This window comes from Homarus americanus, unplaced genomic scaffold (genome assembly GCF_018991925.1).
Source record: "Homarus americanus isolate GMGI-L3 unplaced genomic scaffold, GMGI_Hamer_2.0 scaffold31563, whole genome shotgun sequence".
Classification (NCBI taxonomy): Eukaryota; Metazoa; Arthropoda; class Malacostraca; order Decapoda; family Nephropidae; genus Homarus; species Homarus americanus.
This window is the reverse complement of record NW_024746235.1, coordinates 43,284-64,242: the sequence shown is the minus strand read 5'-3', so window position 1 is coordinate 64,242 and position 20,959 is coordinate 43,284. Positions and strand designations below refer to the sequence as shown.

General features: G+C 36.3%; 1 protein-coding gene across 1 annotated transcript; it reads left to right on the top strand.

Moving 5' to 3' along the window:
- The first annotated feature begins 1,524 nt into the window (after nucleotides 1–1,524).
- Nucleotides 1,525–19,276, top strand: LOC121879179 (ATP-dependent RNA helicase DDX18-like). The gene is made up of 5 exons (XM_042385777.1): nucleotides 1,525–1,654; nucleotides 6,514–6,653; nucleotides 8,184–8,326; nucleotides 8,908–8,989; nucleotides 19,151–19,276. The coding sequence occupies exons 1-5, from the start codon at nucleotides 1,525–1,527 to the stop codon at nucleotides 19,274–19,276; spliced, it is 621 nt and encodes a 206-aa protein (XP_042241711.1).
- Nucleotides 19,277–20,959: the final 1,683 nt, after the last annotated feature.

The following is a 20,959-nucleotide window of genomic DNA, read 5'->3' as shown; positions in this document are numbered from 1 at the left end:
ATTAAAAAAATCTACTCACCAGTGTTGGAGATGAAAACACAAGGACAGCCAATGTTGTTGTGTGAGTTTTACTGATGAAGAAGTTGCCAAGTCATCAGGTTCAACTCTGGCTGAAGCTGTAGCTCCATAACGTTAAAAACTTGACTGGGCAAGTAGCTGCCTTCCTCGATTATTTTGTGTAGTTCTTCTGGATAAGCATTAGCAGCAGATGAGTCACCACTTGCTGCCTCACCAGTGACTTATAAATTATGTAATCGGTGGCATTGTTAGAACCTTTCAAACCAGTCTCAACTAGCACTGAACTTTTCTGTTTTAGACCACTTTAAATTTAGATCATTAAACATTGCTAGGGCTTTTGTTTGAATAATTATAGTGCTCAATGAGTATGCTTGATTTTTCGCCAATCCATATACTTAAAAGTCTCCATTCTCCATAACCTCACTCGCTTTGGCAAACTTTAATTGCACTTGTAGACAGAGCACTCTCTTTAATTTTTCTCCATTTCTACGGATAGTTTTCACTGTTGATTCCGCAATCCCAAAGCACGCAAAATATCCACAACCCTCAACCTTTTCATACCGCTTTAACACATTTAGTTTCTCGCTAAGCTTATACACTTACTATTACCTTGAACCAACACTACCATCACTTACTCTCTTGCTCATGTTGAATAGGAACTCAAAAATGTCGTAGAAACCTGGGAATGTTTTTCCTGTTCCTGTTCAGATGAAACAAGGCCCGCCAAGCTCCGACTGTTATTTACTGGCGATATGCATTATCACCATTAGCCCAGCTCTTGCTGCTATTTTTTTACTGAATTTTTATAATACATATCGATTTAGTTATTATTTATAGTATTTTATTTTTTTATATTTTCAGTAATACGTATTAAAATAATGACAAATTTAATGGATCCTAAATTAACCAGGGTCTTAAATATGAATAGTCGTCAAACCGTCATCGAGGCTTTACTGTATTTGCATATCTTTTAAATATAATGTGTATGTAACAAAAAACGCGTATAAAGTTTCTTCATGTCTTAGGTTCTCGAACATTTAAAGATTATAGTATGCTCTCTTTGGGTTAAGCAGTCTGCAACCTTTTATATATAGTACTATAACAGGTGTTTTAACAAGACCCCACAAATTTCAGTTTAGACTAGTGTACCTAAGTCAGTTGATACATCACCCTGGCAATAGATATTTATATAATCTTGGTACAGTTGACTAAAAACACATCATCCTGTATACCCCTCTTCTGTACCATAAGTATAATGTAGTTGGAATCAGCAGCAACGAAACTTCACAGATGATTGCTGCCTCCCATTACACCTAACTTCCACTGATGGAAAGTGCCTTTATTCCTGACAGTGAGAAAAGATTTGATATAGCTATGCACTGAAAATTTCTCCTTTCCTCCCTAGGTACCAGCACAGTCGGGTTTGATGCAACAACAAACAGATCCTTTGAAAGTATCCGCAGCCGCCCTAAGAAACTATGAAAGCAGTTGATGGGGTTTACGGAGATGACGGAGATTCAAGCCAAGGCAATTCAAACTTTTGAAGGACGATTACGGGAACAGCTAAGACTGGGCCGGACACTGGTGTCATTCCTGCTGGAGTTAATATATAAATTGAAGTTTAAACCCAGAAATGGTAAGCAGTGCTAATTCTGTGTTAGGAATGCCCATTTATTACTACTAGTTAGTGTATTTGCATGCCTGTGTTTCTGGAAAATCTGTGTAAAACTATCAATATGCTGTATCAGAATTTTCCATTTTCTCTTACTGGAAAGGCTCGATAGTTCAATAATACCGCAGTTTAATGAAGGTTGACTGAAGATAAAACACCTTCAATTTATAATGAGGTACAGTACTTGAGCACTTTTATTACTTCAAACTTACTACACACACACACACACACACACACACACACACACACACACACACACACACACACACACACACACACACACACACACACACACACACACACTCCAAGGCACTTGACAGGCTACAGGCATGGACTACGGAGAACAAGGTCACCATCAACCACACCAAAACCATAGTCATGCACCACCACCACTCCAGTGCAAGCCCCAGCAGTCACAGTGGGTGCCCATCCTCCAGCTGGTGCAGTCTGCCAAACTCCTGGGTGTAACTATAGACAACAAACTTGACTGGAAGGCCCATGTAAATAACACAGTCAAGGCAGCCTCAGACCGCTCTACATGCTACTAAGACTTAGGGTCACTTGGGACACCCATGCCAGTGCTGAGGACCATCTACAACGCCTTTTATTCTCCCCAAACTAACGAGGCCACCAGCCTGGGTCGTCTTCTCAACTCCACCCAACAACGTCAGCTGAGAAGGTACAGAAAAGGGCCTGCAGAATCATGCTCGCAGAATACCCGCCACCAGCACGCCTTCTACCCTGGAAATGCCATCCTCAGTGACTTCCACCACCAAGCACTGGAAAGGTTTGCAGGGGACTATTGCACCACCCTCGCATCACACCTCCTGCCACCGCAGCCCCCACCCACCTCAGCGACAGTCCGGCCACTACAACAAAATACAACCCAGAAGAGCCCGCACCAATAGATATAAGAACAGCACCATCCCATCTATTGTTAAAATAATAAACAACCTGATTTATGTACTGTACAGCCCTATAAATGTATTCACTGCATATTATATCATTATGTCTAAATCAAATGTAAGTCTGTATATTCAGCCACCGGCTGCAACTCTATTAATAAACCGTTAATATTATTATTATATATATATATTTATTTATATTATTATTATTATTATTATTACTACTACTTTTTATACTATTATTATTATTATTACACACACACACACACACACACACACACACACACACACACACACACACTACATCCTTGACCACCGGAGGGTCAAGACGCACCTGGCCTCTCGAGCAGCCAGGTCAACTGTTAAGCGGCCCATACCAACCCTCCCTGAGCCACTTCTCCCCACCGAATATCAACAAGTTCTCGCCAGAAGTTACAATTTAGGAAAGGAATGGAACCAGTGTTAAACAGAGTGAACATTGGTGAACAGTGCTTAAGTCAGTGAGAACAACTCAACAGTAACAGTCGCATCTCAAGTTCTTCACACAGTGAGGTCCCAGGTACCCAGTGATAACGGCTCCGTGAGACCCAACAACCATGTTAATCCGTCTACGATAGGAAGGCCTGGCGCCACACCTCACTCATATAACACCATCTGTGAGGAATTACTACACCACGTCAAGTCCTCATAACACCATCTGTGGGATTACGACACCACGCGGATGCCCCTCATAACACCATCTGTGAGGAGTTACTACACCACGTCAAGTCCCCATAACACCATCTGTGAGGGAATTACTACACCACGTGAGGTCCCTCATAACACCATCTGTGAGGAATTACTACACCACGTGATGCCCTCTATAACACCATCTGTAGAATTACTACACCACGCCGGGCCCCTCATAACACCATCTGTGAGGGAATTACTACACACCACGCCAGGTCCCCTCATAACACCATCTGTGAGGGAATACACCACGTGATGCCCTCATAACACCATCTGTGAGGGAGTTACTACACCACGTGAGGCCCCTCGTAACACCATCTATGGGAATTACTACACCACGTGAGGCCCCTCATAACACCATCTGTGAGGGAATTACTACACGTGAGGCCCTCATAACACCATCTGTGAGGGAATTACTACACCACATCAGGTCCCTCATAACACCATCTGAGGGAACTACTACACCACATAGGTCCTCCTAACACCATCTGAGAGAGTTACTACACTACGTGTTTGCTGTTCAACACCTACATTAATCTGAATGTTCACTGTATGTCCTACCTATCTCTAATGAAGGCTTTTGTTATACCACCAATGTATGTAATAAGTCATTTATGTCCAATGTATATTTTCAGCCTTCGGCTGCAGAACTTTTCAATAAACCGTTAATTATTATTATTATTATTATTACATATATATATATTTTAAGATCTTTTAAAACCTTTTATTTATTTTCTGATTTTGTAGATGTTCTGAAAATAAGAGTAATGATGGACTTTATCCTTTAGGTACTGGTGTCATCATAGTGTCCCCAACACGTGAGCTGTCTATGCAGACCTTTGGTATTAGTGGTGAAGTTATGCAGGAGCACACCCAGACCGCTTGTCATGGAGAGGTCCGACCGCAAGAGTGAAGGAGTCAAACTGTCTAAAGGTTAAAACTTATCACATTACTGAGATTTGGTATTATTCATGGTAATGTCTCCAAAAATTTATACTGTATACACTACCTTACAGATTTTCATGGAGATTTAGTGAGTGCTTATCTTAGAAAAGCAACACTGTCCTTACATTTGGGGGGCTTCACATTAACAAGTGAAGACAACGTTGTTTTTATAATACAAGCATTCACACAACCTCCAAGAAAACTATAATGAAGTGTATACATTTTTCTGAGACATCCTACCAATGTAAAACAAGAAGCTCTGGGTTAAGTGAATTTGGGTTTCAGGTATATGAACATGTCTTTGAAATTTCAATTACTTTGAAAACATCTTATAGTTATCAGATATTTCACAAGCTTTGGAAGAATAACTGCTGGGAATGGTGAATATAAGACCTATAGTCACATAGCTATTTAATGTTGGGAGAAAAGCCAAGTATTTTCTATTATATACAAGTCACGGTGGTAGATGGCTGTTACATTTTACGAATTTCTATCTATTTGGAACACTTTACATAACAAGCATTAACCTTTTTTAATATTACTTGTATTTTAGGGTTAATAATATATATTTTCCATTTAAACATTTTTTAAAAATTTCTGTGTTAATTGTTACTTATGTTTTTTTACGGTATTATTTGATTTGAGTCTTTTAAGCCTTTATTATTATCCGGCGATATATGACTGTTCGTCACCAGGATGTAATTACCTCAATCGGTAAATCAATCAATCAATCTTTTCTGTGTAGTATCATTAATTTTGTTTTTGCTTTGTTTTTCAGGAGTAAATATACTGGTAGCTACACAGGAAGACTTCTAGATCACCTGCAAAACACACCACATTTTTTGTTTAAGAACTTAGTGTGTCTAATTATTGATGAGGCAGATCGATCTTTGGCGTGGGATTTGAAGAGGAAATGAAGCAGATTTTGCGGATACTTCCGGAGTGAGTTACTCCACCAACTGGCACATCCATACAGTATTATTAGAGTTTTAGTTTCCCAAGTTTAAAATGTATATTGTAAGAGTAATAGTGTATAGTATTTGATATATATCTATTGGCCAGTTTTAGTTGGAAGGTCAATATATTTCATCATTGTTGTTCCTGGACTTTCTGGTGTCAGAAATATAACTTAAGCTTCTGTACACCATTGAGCAAAAATATTACATAGGGATCACAGTCTTTGGAGAGGAACTCTATTGAATTTTGAGACAGGGTTGAAGGCCAAGGTTATTATGTACACTCGGTAAAAGTCTACCGTACAGGTGGGGTCGATGATTTTCCATCTGAACATTCCGTTGTCTTCTGGAGGGTTAGTAGGCCTGAATGTGGGACATTTCGGTACTTAATTTGGTAGGCCGAAATTAGCCATTTCATTGACAGTATTGAATTACTTTGTTACAATATGACTGGAGAATGTCAGTACAGTATATCTAGATAAGTTAAACAGTATGTTATATTACATATTCCATGCACCGTGGACTACAGTAACCATTGTAGTGGATGAGTTGCCATATAGGAATGCATTATATGTTTGACAGAATTAGTGGATATCATAAGGTAGTGCTACTTCACTTTGGGCTAATGTCACATTATGTCATTCTTTATTTATAATGAAAAAATATACCATGCTGTTCTGAAACGTCTGAATAGCTCCACAGTTCATATATACACATTCTTTATGTAAGATATCAGGAAATGTTGGTAGCACTAATTACCTAAATCACAATACTGTATTAGGCTGCTACAACCTCCGCTCACATTGTGTATTCAACATGGAGAAACAAGGCATAGTTTCAGGCGCCGATCACTTGTTTCGGCAAGTGTGGCTGAACTCATACATGCGCAGGCTACCAATGCGAGAATGCCTCGGGGCTTTTCTAACACTTCGTTTTTAGTGACAGTTTGTTTTGCAGGAATTGTAACAGGGAGTTTTTCTTTTCCGGTGTGCAGTGTATTTGAGTGTAGGTTTTTCTTTTATTTCCAGCTTATCTTTTTCTGTGATCATTATAAGTACTCTGCTTTTGATAATGAGATATAGTCTTATATTTAGATGTGAAAAAATTACAATTATAAGGTCCAGTGTCATTATTCTTAAGGATATTCCGTAAATTTGGAATGTTTTGAAAGGTAATTAGGGTGATACATTTGATTAAATGTGTTTGAAATGTATTAGTAAAGCTTTAGATGTCAGGGTTCACAGGACCTCATCTGGTTATGCTGTACTAAATTTTAATCCTTTCTCAGAACGGCGACAGACAATGCTTTTCAGTGCAACTAAAGACAACAAGACCAATGAACTGGTTAAACTTGCCCTCAAGAGTGAACCCATGGAGGTGGATGTTGATGCTGACAAAATAAATGCAACTGTTGAGGATTGGAACAAGGTGCGGTATAGTCAAATTAAATTTAATTATAAAGGCACAAAATAATAAAATCTGTTTTACGGTTTGAATTACAAATATCATTATGTAATTTTACATCTGCTTCACATTAAAAGTTATGTCAAAATGTAATGTGTTATCAGGTTTTTCACCCCTTGATTCTTATTTAGGAAATGATAAAGAACCTTATCACAAATGAGGACTGGAAAGTTAAAATTGACGGCGCCTAAAGCAGGGGTGTACCATGTTAGGATTCAGGAAATTATTTTTAAGCCCAGCTCTCACAGGCTTCAAGTAAGCAATGGGTGTAAGATGTATACCAATCGACGGAGAATTGAAAATGGGAAAACCTTTATCTCAAATTTGCATATTTGGCACTGATGCTCCTGCTTTAAGTGATGCCTCAATTGTATATATAGTCATTTACGGAATTTTCTTTTTAAGGTTGTCACAGATATTTATCAATTTAGAAATTGAGGTAGAAGGAGGGATACAACATGATGAGATGATGTGAAGAAAATGACATCAGGATATGTTAAGAATTGGGTAGCATTTGCCAGTGTTGTTGTGACGGTGAGGTACAGTGTTGAAGTAAAGTAATTGTTTAAGATGTCATTCACGAAAAAGTAAAGTATATAAGTCCTTTGAAGAGCATGAATGAAAAGGACACTTAGCTTGTGTCTTTGAGTGTCCTGATTACCAAGGTTCAGCTGTACTGTACAGTAAATTTGTGTTTACAACTGGGGAGAGTGATAAATGGTTTCTTCCTTTATGGTATAACCTAACTAACCTGTACAACTCAGGCGATTGTTTGTGCATTGGTATTTGGTCCAACATTTGATGATATGGAAGGCAGGCAGTGGCTGAAGCCATTGAAGGAGTTTATGTGTCATTCTGCTTTAATTAAGACAGGAAGATGTTGAATATACTAATTGACCATCCAGCGGTAATGTATTTCTCCTCCATTAGCGTATGTGGTGTGCCCAGCAGACAAAAGGTTTCTGGTTCTGTATACATTTATCAAGAAGAATCGGAAGAAGAAGAAAGTGATGGTGTTCTTAAGTTCATGTATGGCTGTTAAGTTTTATAATGAGCTCTGAACTACATTGACCTTCCAGTTATGTGCATACATGTAAGTTTCTTCTTTACTAGTTCAGGCCTTTTCTTGTTTAATGCAGGGTACAAGTTAGAATTATTATTATTTATTAGCCCTTAAATGGTGGATAAGTTCCTCATATGTCACCATGAGTGGAAAAACTATAACACATGAAATTTCCATTGTGGCCACTGACCCTACATCTAATGCCAATTGAAGTTGGCCACCTTAGGTCGTCCCCGAATCATGTTTGTTTTTACCTTTCCTTTTTTTATACTCTAAAGTTTAATGATGACTGTTTGCCAATCATTATGTAAAGTAAAAAGACATTATTAAATGCCTGTATATTATAGTTTTACAAATTTTCATGGTTAAAATGAGATATGTCCTTATGCGGTGTTTAAGCAAAAAATTAATCCCTTTTTTTATAAGGAAAGCAAAAGCAGGTGAAGCCATACCAGCACTTTTACCAGTTCTGTAATGCTGAATCAGGTATCCTGCTGTGTACAGGCGTGTTCCTAGGTTGGGATATTCCTGCTGTGGACTGGATTGTGCAGTATGATCCTCCTGATGATCCTAAGTTGGTGCTTTACATGTGCTAAGCCAGAAAATTGTCAAAATTTTTTATGAGGATTAGCTTTTACGTACTGTAAGGGTAAGTAAGCTAAATAATTCAGGGCATCCCATTTAACTGTGTCGATACTGATATTTTAGGTTGTCTGTCTTTCTGGAGGACAAGTCAAAGTCACGTTTCTATGTAAATTATTTAAGTAAAATGCTTTTTAAGTAGGAAATGTTGCCATAATGTGAGTGCATTTTATTGCCTCCTTTGATTGTTGCATCTGTGACCTTTGTTTTTTGTAACTGAGATTTACAACCGAACCACAGTATCATACTGAGCATCTTGTAAATTTGTTTGATTAGTGCAGTGAAATTTATGCCTTGATAAATTAAACTACCTTTGTTATCAGCAACTGTTTGAAAGGGAAAGTTACAGCCTTTGGAAGTTTTACGTGTGAAGGACTTGTGTTACAGTAAAATTCATGTTTTATAATGTCAGTACATAAGAAATATTGATTGCATTACCTCGAGAAGTACATACTGTACCTTTTATTTTTATTTTTATATTTATTTTTTATTTATTTATTATTTTTTTTCTAGGAGTACATTCATCGGTGGTGAAGAACTGCCCGTGCTGGTGGCAGTGGCAATGCACTCTTGTTTCCTTCGTGAGAGAGATTGGGTTTGTGCATTATCTGAAAGCTCAGAAAATTAATGTTGATTCCATGGACATTACTTGGAGTAAAGTGGCCAACATCCAGTCTCAGGTATGTCACTAAGGTTTTATTTGAAGGATTATTTAGTTCCTTTAAAAGTAATCTGGTTTAGTTATCAGCAGGTGAACCCTGTTTATTTTTATCTGATGATTAACCTCTTTTAATATATTATTTGGTAAACAGCAGAAGATATTATTCAGCTCGGAGGCAACATCGTAAACAAAAGTTAAATACATTAACACTTAGACCCTCGCATCGTAAGACCTGCTAACCCCCATGCGGACATATTTAGCACTTAAAAAATTCATGTCATTTATAAATGGGTTAATCAAACATGAGAACCTGGATATAGAACTAATGGGGCAGACCCCAGTCCAAAAATGCAAAAGTAAAAAAAAGTGATTCATTAGGGAGGATAACACTGCCCTCTGGGTTGTTTAAGAAAATCATGTTGTAATACCTAACATAACCTAACCTAATCTAATGCATATCAAGGATAGAACAATAAAAAAATATGAAATGGAACTCTCTGGGTTGAAAAATCAGACTTAAGTTTGGTTGCCAACAACTGTTTTCATGAAAATGATTGTTAAGTACAGTAAGATTTTATATTTTGCATTTTAAATTTCGCGAGCACTACCTAATGTAACCAGGTCTTATATTTGGCGTAATATATCATGAATTTCGTGAGATCCAGCCAGCTGAACCCGAGAATCCAAAATAGCAAGATGAATGCTGGCCACCGTCTTTAATGACGTCACACCCCTCTTACCAGTTAGTCATTTCTGCTTCAATGTTTTTGTCATAATTGGTTTGTTAGCGATTGATGAATAGGGAATGCTGTTTGTAAGCGAACTTTTGCATACAAATGTTGGCTATAACCGATTCCATCATCAATGTTTTGATTCCACCCTCAATGTTTTAAGCATCTTGCGGGGTTATGCAATATTTACAGTTAGCGTTTGACATCACATGTTCAAGTGATTCGTGTCTTTTGTTTGTGAAGTGTTTTTGAGGTACTCTGTAATTTTTATTTATATTTTTGCAAATTTAGCTGTTATCCATAAATACCTATGAGAAAGAATAAGTAAAAAGAATGTTTAGCAGTGAGGACTAATAACGGTTGAATCGGCGTGGTTTTGTCGATGCTTTGTGATTTTCGCTGTTTTCTCCAATTTTGTTGTGTTAGCGATGAATATGGAAAAGACAAGGTAAGAAGAATGTTTCCATGGCGTTCTGGTGATCGAATTGTTGGTGGTGAGCGTAAGGTTTACAAGAATGCAACTATCGCGTTTTAGCCAGCGCCACCCTAGCGACCTCCGGGCTGCTATTGTGTGCATTTTGGGTGGTGCTACCACCTGTCGAGTCAAGGTAAGCCTCTACCTCTGCTGCGGGTCCTACTGGTGTTGGTGGGGTGGTACAGACCCACCTAAGCGATTAAATAAGGAAAGGAGAAGCGGGTCTATCATAAGGGAGTTAAGTTTGCCAAGTACTCGTGCAGGATAAGCAGCGTGTGATAAGTTCCTTGAGGAAGGCCTAAAAACTAGTTTCCAGAAAGCACAGTCAGGTTAATAAAGGCAGAATTTATATCATTTGGAGGTTATAAATGGGGAAATCAGAGGTTGATGTAGAGTGGCCAGTCTATATTGTTATTTTTCCATTAGTTTAAGTATTTGCATTTGGCGAATTTGAATTGGCACAATTTTCCAGTCTATATTACTCATAAAATACAAGATCTTACTGTACTGTAAATTGTTATATGTGAGTAACCACAGAATTTGTATTATGAATAAATAGAAACTGTATACAGTAAAACCTGTGTAAGGTGAATCATTGTATCATGAATCATTAATTACCATTAAAATAAAGCAATAATAATGAGATGCGTTCCCAAGTGTGACCTTTTATAACTTTTGTGGCTTTTACCCTCTTTTCCCCAAAATAATACAATTAATGAAAAATGCAAACTATATTCTTTAAATATTGTTTCTAATGCACATTATACAACATAAATCAATAATAATATGGTCACACAAGAGGAGATGTGATGCCATTGTTGTCAGTGTTTTACACCCATAACCATACTGTCAGTTATCCATCTGAAACTGAAGAAAATAAGACCCTGGTTGTTGCTGTAGTTAAACAAAATATTTATGTTTTAATTAATGTTATTTGATGTACAGCAAAGTAACCACTGATATTCAAAGAAAAAAGTGATAGTGGAGCATGTGAATACTAGCCCTCAAGGAAACGCGTCATTTATCTTAAGAATATGTACAAAAGATTCATTATTGTTATTACTGAATATGAATTTGATTGAATTAATGTTGATATATGCGAAATGAACAATGCAATTCACTAATAATACGTAGTATATTAAAACACATAAAGAGGAGAGAGCGGCATTGTTTTACGTTATGTTTATAACATCCGTTACAAATGTGATGGTTCTACATAAGAAACTGAAGAAAGTAAGACCTGGTTGTAGCTGTAGTGAACTTAATGGAAGAAAAGTATGTTTTAATAATGTTATTTAATGTACAGTAAAGGTACCGGGTAACCACTGATGTTAATGTAATGGGGGGATTTAGAGGTAGAAAGTATAGATAGAATATTTAGTTGTAGGTGTAAAGAGAGTAAGTTTGGTAGCGTGGCGGTTAGTTATTTACCTGCACAGTATATATATACGTGCTTAGGGGAAATCTTCTCAAACGCCAACTCTAATGGTACAGCTATTTATTTTCACTCAATGACACAGACACATTAATAGAACATTATATGAAGTTACTAGAACATTATATTTACGTTTCTAGACACTGATTCTCGGACATAAACATGAAATGGATACACTTCCACCGTAAGTAACTCACCCTATGGATAGCTCTGACAAAGACTCACGTGTGACCTGAGGGAGGCCCAGCGGGTGCTGCTGGACTGTCTCCTATGGGGAGACTGCTAGCTGGAGATGCGGTGCTGGGAGGAAGTCTCCTCCCGACCTCAACTTTTGTGGCGTGACTCCGTCTTCCTTCCGATAGTGTTGTAAAGTTGTCTGAATATGAATTGGTGAATGGGCAGTGGAAGGTGCTGCAGGGCCTTTATATTGGAGGAGACGGCAGATGACCTCTCTAATTAACACTAAACTGGTTAGATCTGGACAGTTGTGTTTGCCCAGGTCGGTAATGCTTCCTAATTATAACCGCCCGGGTGTGTCTTGGCTGGATGTGGTTTCCTTAACATAGTCATATCACTCGGTTAACTCAAGTACTTAGTGGCTGTCAACTCTCCTGGGACTGTAGGGTGTGCCAACTTATGTGGGTTACCACATGGGCATCTACTTACTGTTATATGCGTCGTTCTTCTCTGGGCTGTAAGCTTTGGTCTGATAAACAATCATTACATTAAAGAAAGAAAAGAGTGATAGTGGAACGGCCCTCAACGAAACTATGATTTATCTTATTAAGAATATGTACAATGAAAGACAAAAGTCGTGTCGTGAAATTTGGTGAAAACATTATGCCAAGGGTTAAACTTTTGGTGCGCTCTGCCTTGTGGTAGGGGGCTCTCATAATGTTTCACGAGTTAGGAGTATATTTAATCTTCGGACAAAACCGCGTACGACTTGTCTTTGATTGTACGAAGATTCAATATTGTTTATTACTGAATATGTATTTGATTGAATTAATAAATGCGAAATGAACAATGCAATTCATTAATATCGTAAGTATTAAAAACACAGAGCAACGAGGCGGCATTGTTTTCGTTCATGTTTACAACACTGTAAGCGCTTCTGCATCACCTTACAAGGATGTAGGGAGTGCCCAATAAAAAAAACTCATGAGTCCGTGACGATGGTTCTACATAAGAAACTGAAGAAAATAAGATCCTGGTTGTAGCTCTAGTAAAATTAATAAAAAATGAATATGTATGTTTTAAGTAATATTATTTAATGTTAATAAATGGAACAATAAAGTAGCTAACCATTAATGGTAAAGAATAAACGAAATAGATTTGGAAATCGGTATGTAAGTGCGTACATGTGAAAACATCTTCATTTCTCTACATAAGAATATGAAAGATATTACTGTTCATATATGTTTTAAGTAATACTTAGTAATGTAAAACAAAAATTCTATTCAGTAATGGTGGTAATCTAAGACAGTAATGAATATTGAGAGTTTTTACTCATGGCGTCATCAGGTTCAACTCTGGCTGAAACTAAAGCTTTCCATAAAGATATATCTGTTGTTGAAACTATTACTGAATCTGAAGTTTTGCTGAAGCTGCCAATGATGCTGAATTTGATGGTGTAGCTGAAGTTGATGGTTTAGGCCTCAAATAATAAAGCTGTTGAAAGAACCCTTCACGCCGCTTTCTTTTCTTATTATACATCTTTATGTAAAGGTCATTTGTGTTTTTCACATCCCTGTTAATTTTAAGGCCGTTCTGTTAATGGATCCATAGAAAATATGTTCATTGCTTGCTCCATATAATATCCACAGACCTCTCACCGTTTCATATCGTTTTAACACATAGTTTCTTGCTAGCTTATACACTTTTCTTTTAGCGTGAAAACAAAAGGCCCTCTAAGCTGCGACTGTTTATGCTGGCATCACCACTCACAAGTCCGGCAGCCTCTGTGTGCAGGGCGTTTATTTATTTATTTTATTTTTGTATAATGCATATCGGATTTAGTTGTGAAGAAGAAAACTAGAGTCGAGCCTTTTCTAGGCTTTATTGTTCATATAACTGACCAAGGGTAGTATGGCATCTGGAGAACAAAGGAATATTCTAGTAAGTGAAGGGAACAATGAAAATTACTAATATAGGTAATATAACTCCAAACAAAACAAAAACCCAATGATAAGAAACATAACAAATGTACATACACATAACAAACTAGCATGGGTTCAAGTGTACAAGTGTAGCATAAATTTATTACAGTTATAATTTATATGAAAATTTAATTTTACTTATTTTTATAATATTTTGTAAATTACAAAAAATAATGGTTTAAATTGCATTGGGTCCTAAATTAACTAGGGTTTTAATATGAATCGTCATTAGTAGAACCGTCGATTATCGGAGGCCTTCCTGTACTGTACAGTTGGGGCATATTGTGTTGGAAGATGAGAGTGATCAGGAGCAGCACGTGGGGGTGGGCAGCTCCTCAAGATTCCTTCTTTACGTCTTTATGCAATTTCATCATAATTCCTTATCATTTAGGTTCATTTGGTGCCAGGGTGATAAAATATCCTAAAAATCTTTCCTGAAAAAAAATCCTCCTCACTGAGTCATTTGTTTAAAGACACTGCTGATTGGCCTAGTTCATCTTTAACACAACATCCATCTTCAGTACTTAATAAATTAGTACAGTGTGTTTATCATCACTTAATAAATAATATTGTTGTGTATTTATCAACACTTAACTAATATTGTAGTGCATATTCCTTGGTTTATTCATTCAACAGTTGTCTAGGTGTACAAGTAACAAATTAAGGCATCACTTATCACCAGTAATACAATAAGTAAGATCTTCATATTAAATACTATACAGTGTAACTTGTTGTAAGCTGGTTTGCGAAAGCTCTTACAAACGCATCCTGAGTGAATACCTACAAACGCTTATTCTTTTACTGTATTTTCAAGACATATTACAAATTACGTATTTTATTTTTCTCATTATTGAAGATGTTATATTAATCATGATGAATCATACGCTATAAGAGGTTGATCTACTGAATCAATAAATAAACCTATTGATCGAAACCCCCAGTCATCCCCTCTCAACCGGCTGGCCTACATCAAATCTGATTAGAGCAATGTACAGTATTCAGTGAGCAAGTGCTTTTCATATGATTTTTATTTATTTGTTAATTTTACCCATTTCTTAAAATATACATGTATAGCCCTTCATAGTTTTAACCCATTTCTTGAAACCCTCTAGTATCCCCATTAAAGATACTACTGTAGATACTCTTGAAAAAGGTCATCGGAAATTTTGGAAAGTTACGGCTTTAGGAATGATTTTCCGAGCAAATTTCAATTCCGTTGGGTTTGAGGGATTCCGCAAACGGAAATATTACTAGAAAAATTGAAAACAATCGGACCCCGTTTAAGTTAAGCCATGAATAATGTTTCTATGTACAGTACATATGTGTCTGAGGTGTATTTGTAGGTGTGAGCATATTAATGGAACTACATTGACTCGCTAATTGGACCCCTTTAAACCGGATTTCGGATAATTTGGACAAAATCTGAACTTTTCTTTTAGATTTGTAGGAATATTACCTATAGGACCTTAAGCTGAAATGCTGGTCCACCCACTGCTGGGATAAAACACCAGCGTCTTTTTGGTTAATGTAACATCTCCACCACTAGTGTGGGAGATGCAACAGCTTCAGACATGAAAAATATTTGCCATTTACTGCCAGTAAACAATGAAACGTAAAATATGTACCAATTAGTGATGAAAAGTTGTGCAGTTCCTTCAGCAAATGAAGCTCACCAACTTACAATAGGCTAAATTATGCGTGTTTTCAGTAATCTATGTTGAAGTTCTTAGCACAGGCTAACTTATCATATCATATACGCCCTCACTTCCTTGATTATTTCATTCCGTTCTGCGGTGCCTAGAACCCAGGATGCTCACATTCCGCAGTGGGTGTACCCCTTTACTACCCCTTACGAAGGTGAAGTATAATTTTTTATTTAGCTCATAAAATTCATACAAATTATCCGGAAGAATAAAATTTACATTGCTGAATTCTTACAATTTGATGATCATTTTGAATATAAACATCATAGATTTTGCATTAGACATACAAATTTTAGATATAATGTTTACTCTGAGTAAATATGTTATCTTTTGTGCAAAATATATGACATTTATATTAAAAATATTCCTGGTCTTACAAGGAATCCAGCAATGTCAATTATATTATCCTAACTTTAGTCTGATTTATTATTTATTACTAAAAAGGTAAACAGTCTGGTATTCCCACACATTTATCTGGTAGGAGGACCGCGACCACCACCTGGCATGTGTGAAGAGTATTTTTTATTAACTGAAGATATTTGTTTTAGCTCATAAAATTCATACAAATTACCCGCCAGAATATAATTTACATGCTGGAATTTACACTTATGATTATTTAATATAAACATCATATATTTTGCATTAGACATACAAATTTTAGATGTAATGTTTAATCTGAGTATGTTATCTTTGTAAAATATATGACGCTTATATCAAAATATTCCTGGTCTTACAAGGAATCCAGCAATGTCAATTATATTATCCTAACTTTAGTTTGAGGTATTATTTAATACTAAATGTTAAAATCTAGTTTTTTCCACCCATTCTCTTGAAGGAGGGTTGTGGTGGGGGAAGGGTTGGGACGACTGACCATCTGGCTCAGTTGGAAGAGTGGTGGGAGGCAAGGTGGGGTACTTTGATTGACAGATAGTGTCGAAGAATATTTTTTTTATTAACTGAAGATATTTGTTTTAGCTCATAAAATTCATACAAATTACCCGCCAGAATATAATTTACATTGCGGAATTCTTACAATTTGATGATCATTTTGAATATAAACATCATATATTTTGCATTAGACATACAAATTTTAGATGTAATGTTTACTCAGTAAATATGTTATTTGTGAAAAATATATGACATTTATATTCAAAATATTCCTGGTCTTACAAGGAATCCAGCAATGTCAATTATATTATCCTAACTTTAGTTTGAGGTACTATTTATTACTATACCTGGTTTTCCAAAATTTCTAAGAGGGAAGAGCCAGGAGTGTAGTGTGAGAAGGGGGAGGGGTCCATTATTTGAATGGACATTAACTTGACACTGTATTTCATTTCTCTTAAGTATTAATTGTGTGCATGTACCATCATAAAATTAAGATGTTATTTTTACTAGAACATAGGTATTGTGTTGAAAAAGTGGAGTTTGGGGGTCAGCTGGTCTCTATTTCATTTAATCCCTTATGTTATGTTATTCACTTTACGTGTTTCTCACTTTCCGTGGTACCCTGTGGGTTACATTAACTGCGTAAAGTGAGGGTTGACTGTATACGTATCACAGTTCTCATTGATCTACAAAAATACCGTAATAAAACGTTTTCGATATTTCACACTTAATATTATACCCGGTAATCTACTTCAACCTCCTATTGTTTACAATCTAAGCATGACGCACCACCAGCTGTTGAGTATCAGCTAGACGTACACGTGTTTTTCAATCGTTTTCAGTTAAAAACTGTTACATCACATGTATATTTTACCTTAACTGTGCCTAAATGAATATATTCTCGAAATAAATAGTAGTTTTGCTGAAACGTGATGTATTTTAATGTAAAATAGGATAAAATACATGACGAAAAACAAAAGACTTTACCTAAGCTTCCGATGTTCAAGAGAAGTTACTCATTCTTTTAATAGTTTTTGGTTAAAATACTGTTATATTACAATGGTATTCTAGTCATACTGTGCTTGATATAATGCATTCATGGAAATGTAATATTTTTGCTGAAATGACGACGATTACAGTGGAAAGTGGATAAAATCGTGACGAAAACAATGACTTTCGCCTCGCTCAAAAGATGTTACCATAAATTTTTTCGATTGGTTTTCAGTTAAAAACTGTTGTATTACAATAATCTATCCTAATTGACTTGAATAAATACTACGATACCATATTTCTGAATATTTTCATTAAAATCCATCCAAATCATTTCCCTTGTCATCGCAGCACCAAACAGCTTCTCCCAGTCCTCTCCTTGAACAGGGCTAGAGGGTACGCTGTTGAATCGTTTTCAGTTAAAAAACTGTTACATCACACGATATTTTACCTAAACTGCGCCTGAATGAATATATTCTCGAAATAAATAGTAGTTTTGCTGAAACATGATGTATTTTAATGTAAAATAGGATAAAATACATGACGAAAACAAAGATTTTACCTAACCTTCCGATGTTCAAGAGAAGTTACTCGCTTTTTAATAGTTTTCGTTAAAATACTGTTATATTACAATGATATTCTATTCATACTGTGCTTGATATAATACATTCACGAAATGTAATATTTTTGCTGAAATTACGTGACGATTACTGTGGAAAGTGGATAAAATCGTGGACGAAAACAATGACTTAGAAATATAATGCAATATTAACCCCTAAATCAGTTAATTCGACAATCGGCTAAACGACACCCTTCCCCTATTAGTCCGGACTAATGAGGGTCGACTGTAGTTCACTAAATCGAAGTTAAAAATAACGAAAAAATTCCTTCCACTAAATCCAGAGTATAATGTATATACTGTACATTATTTACATGTACAGGTACTTTACTGAATACTGAATTTAGAACTTTTGATCATGTATTAGTCTTTGTAACACAAATTGTACAAGGCAACACCACATTCTTTTACCAAGTTATCATATCTTTGTACCATGGTTCACAGTGGCTGGCGGGTGGGAGAGAGAGGTAGGGCAATTGTCTGTAGGCCTATCACTGTTCTAACTTCTCCAGCAAATTTGACATTATCTGGGTTCTGTTTCCTCCCATCATTGTCTTCATCACCCAATACTACTGTACTGTATATCAATGCCACTCAAATCAAAGCAACTCTTGATGAACAGAACTACTGTCGAGCAAATGCCTGTGCTTGGGCGGAGGAGGGGTGGGTCATAAGAGGTCTAGGACATGCATCCTCAATATCTGGCAGGTCACTGAGGGATGAGTCTTGAGACAGATACACTTGAGTTGAATTGCCAATTAGTCAACTATCCCATACCAAATATTTCATCCCATGCGGATATTCAAATGTGCCGCTATTAAGAACATTCAGGAAAGTCACCCTGGGTTAAGGGTTAATGCTAACCTAACCTACCATTTAACATGGGTGTTTAATCATCAGGTGAAATAATTTGGGATTCCAAATCTTCATGAAATCCAATTTATCATTTAAAATAAAATATTGTACAAGAAAAAAAGGATATGTACTTGTAATGTAGAATTTTTGTAACATGAAGTAAATTAGGGCTGATATGTAAAACCAATTTCTATTATGCATGACAAAAAATATGCTAGTAAATATTCATTTCCTCACCAGCTGGAAAAGTTGATGACTCAGAACTATTTCCTCCATGCCAGTGGCAAAGAAGCTTTCAAGGGCTATGTTCGAGCATACAACTCCCATCAACAGAAAGATGTTTTGACATCAACACACTGGACTTGAAGAAGGTAAAAAGCGGCTTTTATAATCGTTGTCTTTCGATGCTTATCTAAAACCTAAATTTAGAGAGTCTGAATTCAAGAGTACAATATTGTACTTTAAAAATTTGTTTTAAATCATATAAAATAGTCATTCGTAAAACATTAATTTGGCTTATCTTTTACAGGTTGCAAAATGTTTTCTAGTACCACCATTGGTTGATCTGGGTTTTCAGCTGGCAGAAGACCTGTCGCGTGGTGGTGGTGGGGCTACGGTGGAACAAGAAACAAGTGGCAAAGACCAAAATATTCAGACCAATTAATAAGAAGAATTAGGTGGATAAAGATAAATGGATAATATTTAACAGTAAAAATGGATTTATGTACTTTTACTCTTACATGTTGAAAGTTATAGTGTACCCCATTGGTCATTGGTTGACCCATTATGCTGCAGTTAGATATTTTATCAAACTTGATCTTGTTAACTGTGTTATGAAACTGTATGAGTAGTGATTAACACATGGTGAAGTGGCATTGTCATGTTTAATCTAACTGTTCCTGTTAATCCTAACAGTTCTAAAGTCTATAATACAATTCTCTTGAGGTTAATTGTGTATATCAACCATGTTCTTCTGCAAAAGTTTATTGTGTAATGGGAGTCATCAGCTGTAATATAATTAAATATTTTACAGGTGCTTTTTTTTCATCAAATGTTGAACCAAGATTAACCAGCTTCATAAACAGTATTACTGTTCTCCAGTGACAGCCTAATATTAAGGTCTGTCTTATTGCCATCTTGGCTAAGTTTTTCTCAAGTACATGTACATTTTGGACACCAATAACAAGATGAGAATCCTCTTATGTAAATATTTGATATGTAACATCCTTCAATAACTCTTAATCGCAGCTAAGGTTACCAAACTACCCCTTTCCTCTCCCCATATGTACAGGTATCCTGATGGGGTTATCCATCACAAATTGAAATATCTTAAATCAAATTCATAACATAAGGTCCAATAGGATACATTCTAGCCAATCAGATACACTTGTATCACTGAAAAACTACACTTATAAGATAAATAGAAAACAATTAAACAGTCTCGCCACCATTAAGAACAAGCCTGGTTGCTTCATAATGTCAAGCTTCACCTCTAGAGAGAGAGTTCCTGAGCGCCTTTGGCCTTCCCAGATGCAGGAGCCTTCAACAACAACTTGCTAGACATTTTCAAGGTTACACTGCTCATTTCACAGCTACAAAAACAGAGTAAAAACACTTGTCACAAAACAGCAAAAGCACTTCACAATCACAGTAATTGTAAGGAATAAATAAAAATATTAATAAATAAAAGAAAAGTACTGTGTTACCATTTGGCAATTGTTTCATGGACCTAAAGACAGAAAACAGCCGAGATATCCCCTGCCACTCCCCATCTCCTGCTGTGAGGGCTAACCCAGTGCATGTAAGAAATGTTTATTCCCTTTCTGTTTTTGCCTATGATATATACAGTAAACCCTTGCCATTTGCGAGAGTTAGGTTCCAAGAAATGGCGGGAATTGGCAAACCGCTAGCAAAACTTATATAATACCTACACTGTATAAGAAACCTAAGTCACTGATACTTATATTCCTATGGAAGTTTGGAGCTTGATGAAGTGGTGCATTGTACAGTAGCTCAAAACAACTATCTGTACATACTTTGTGGGAAACA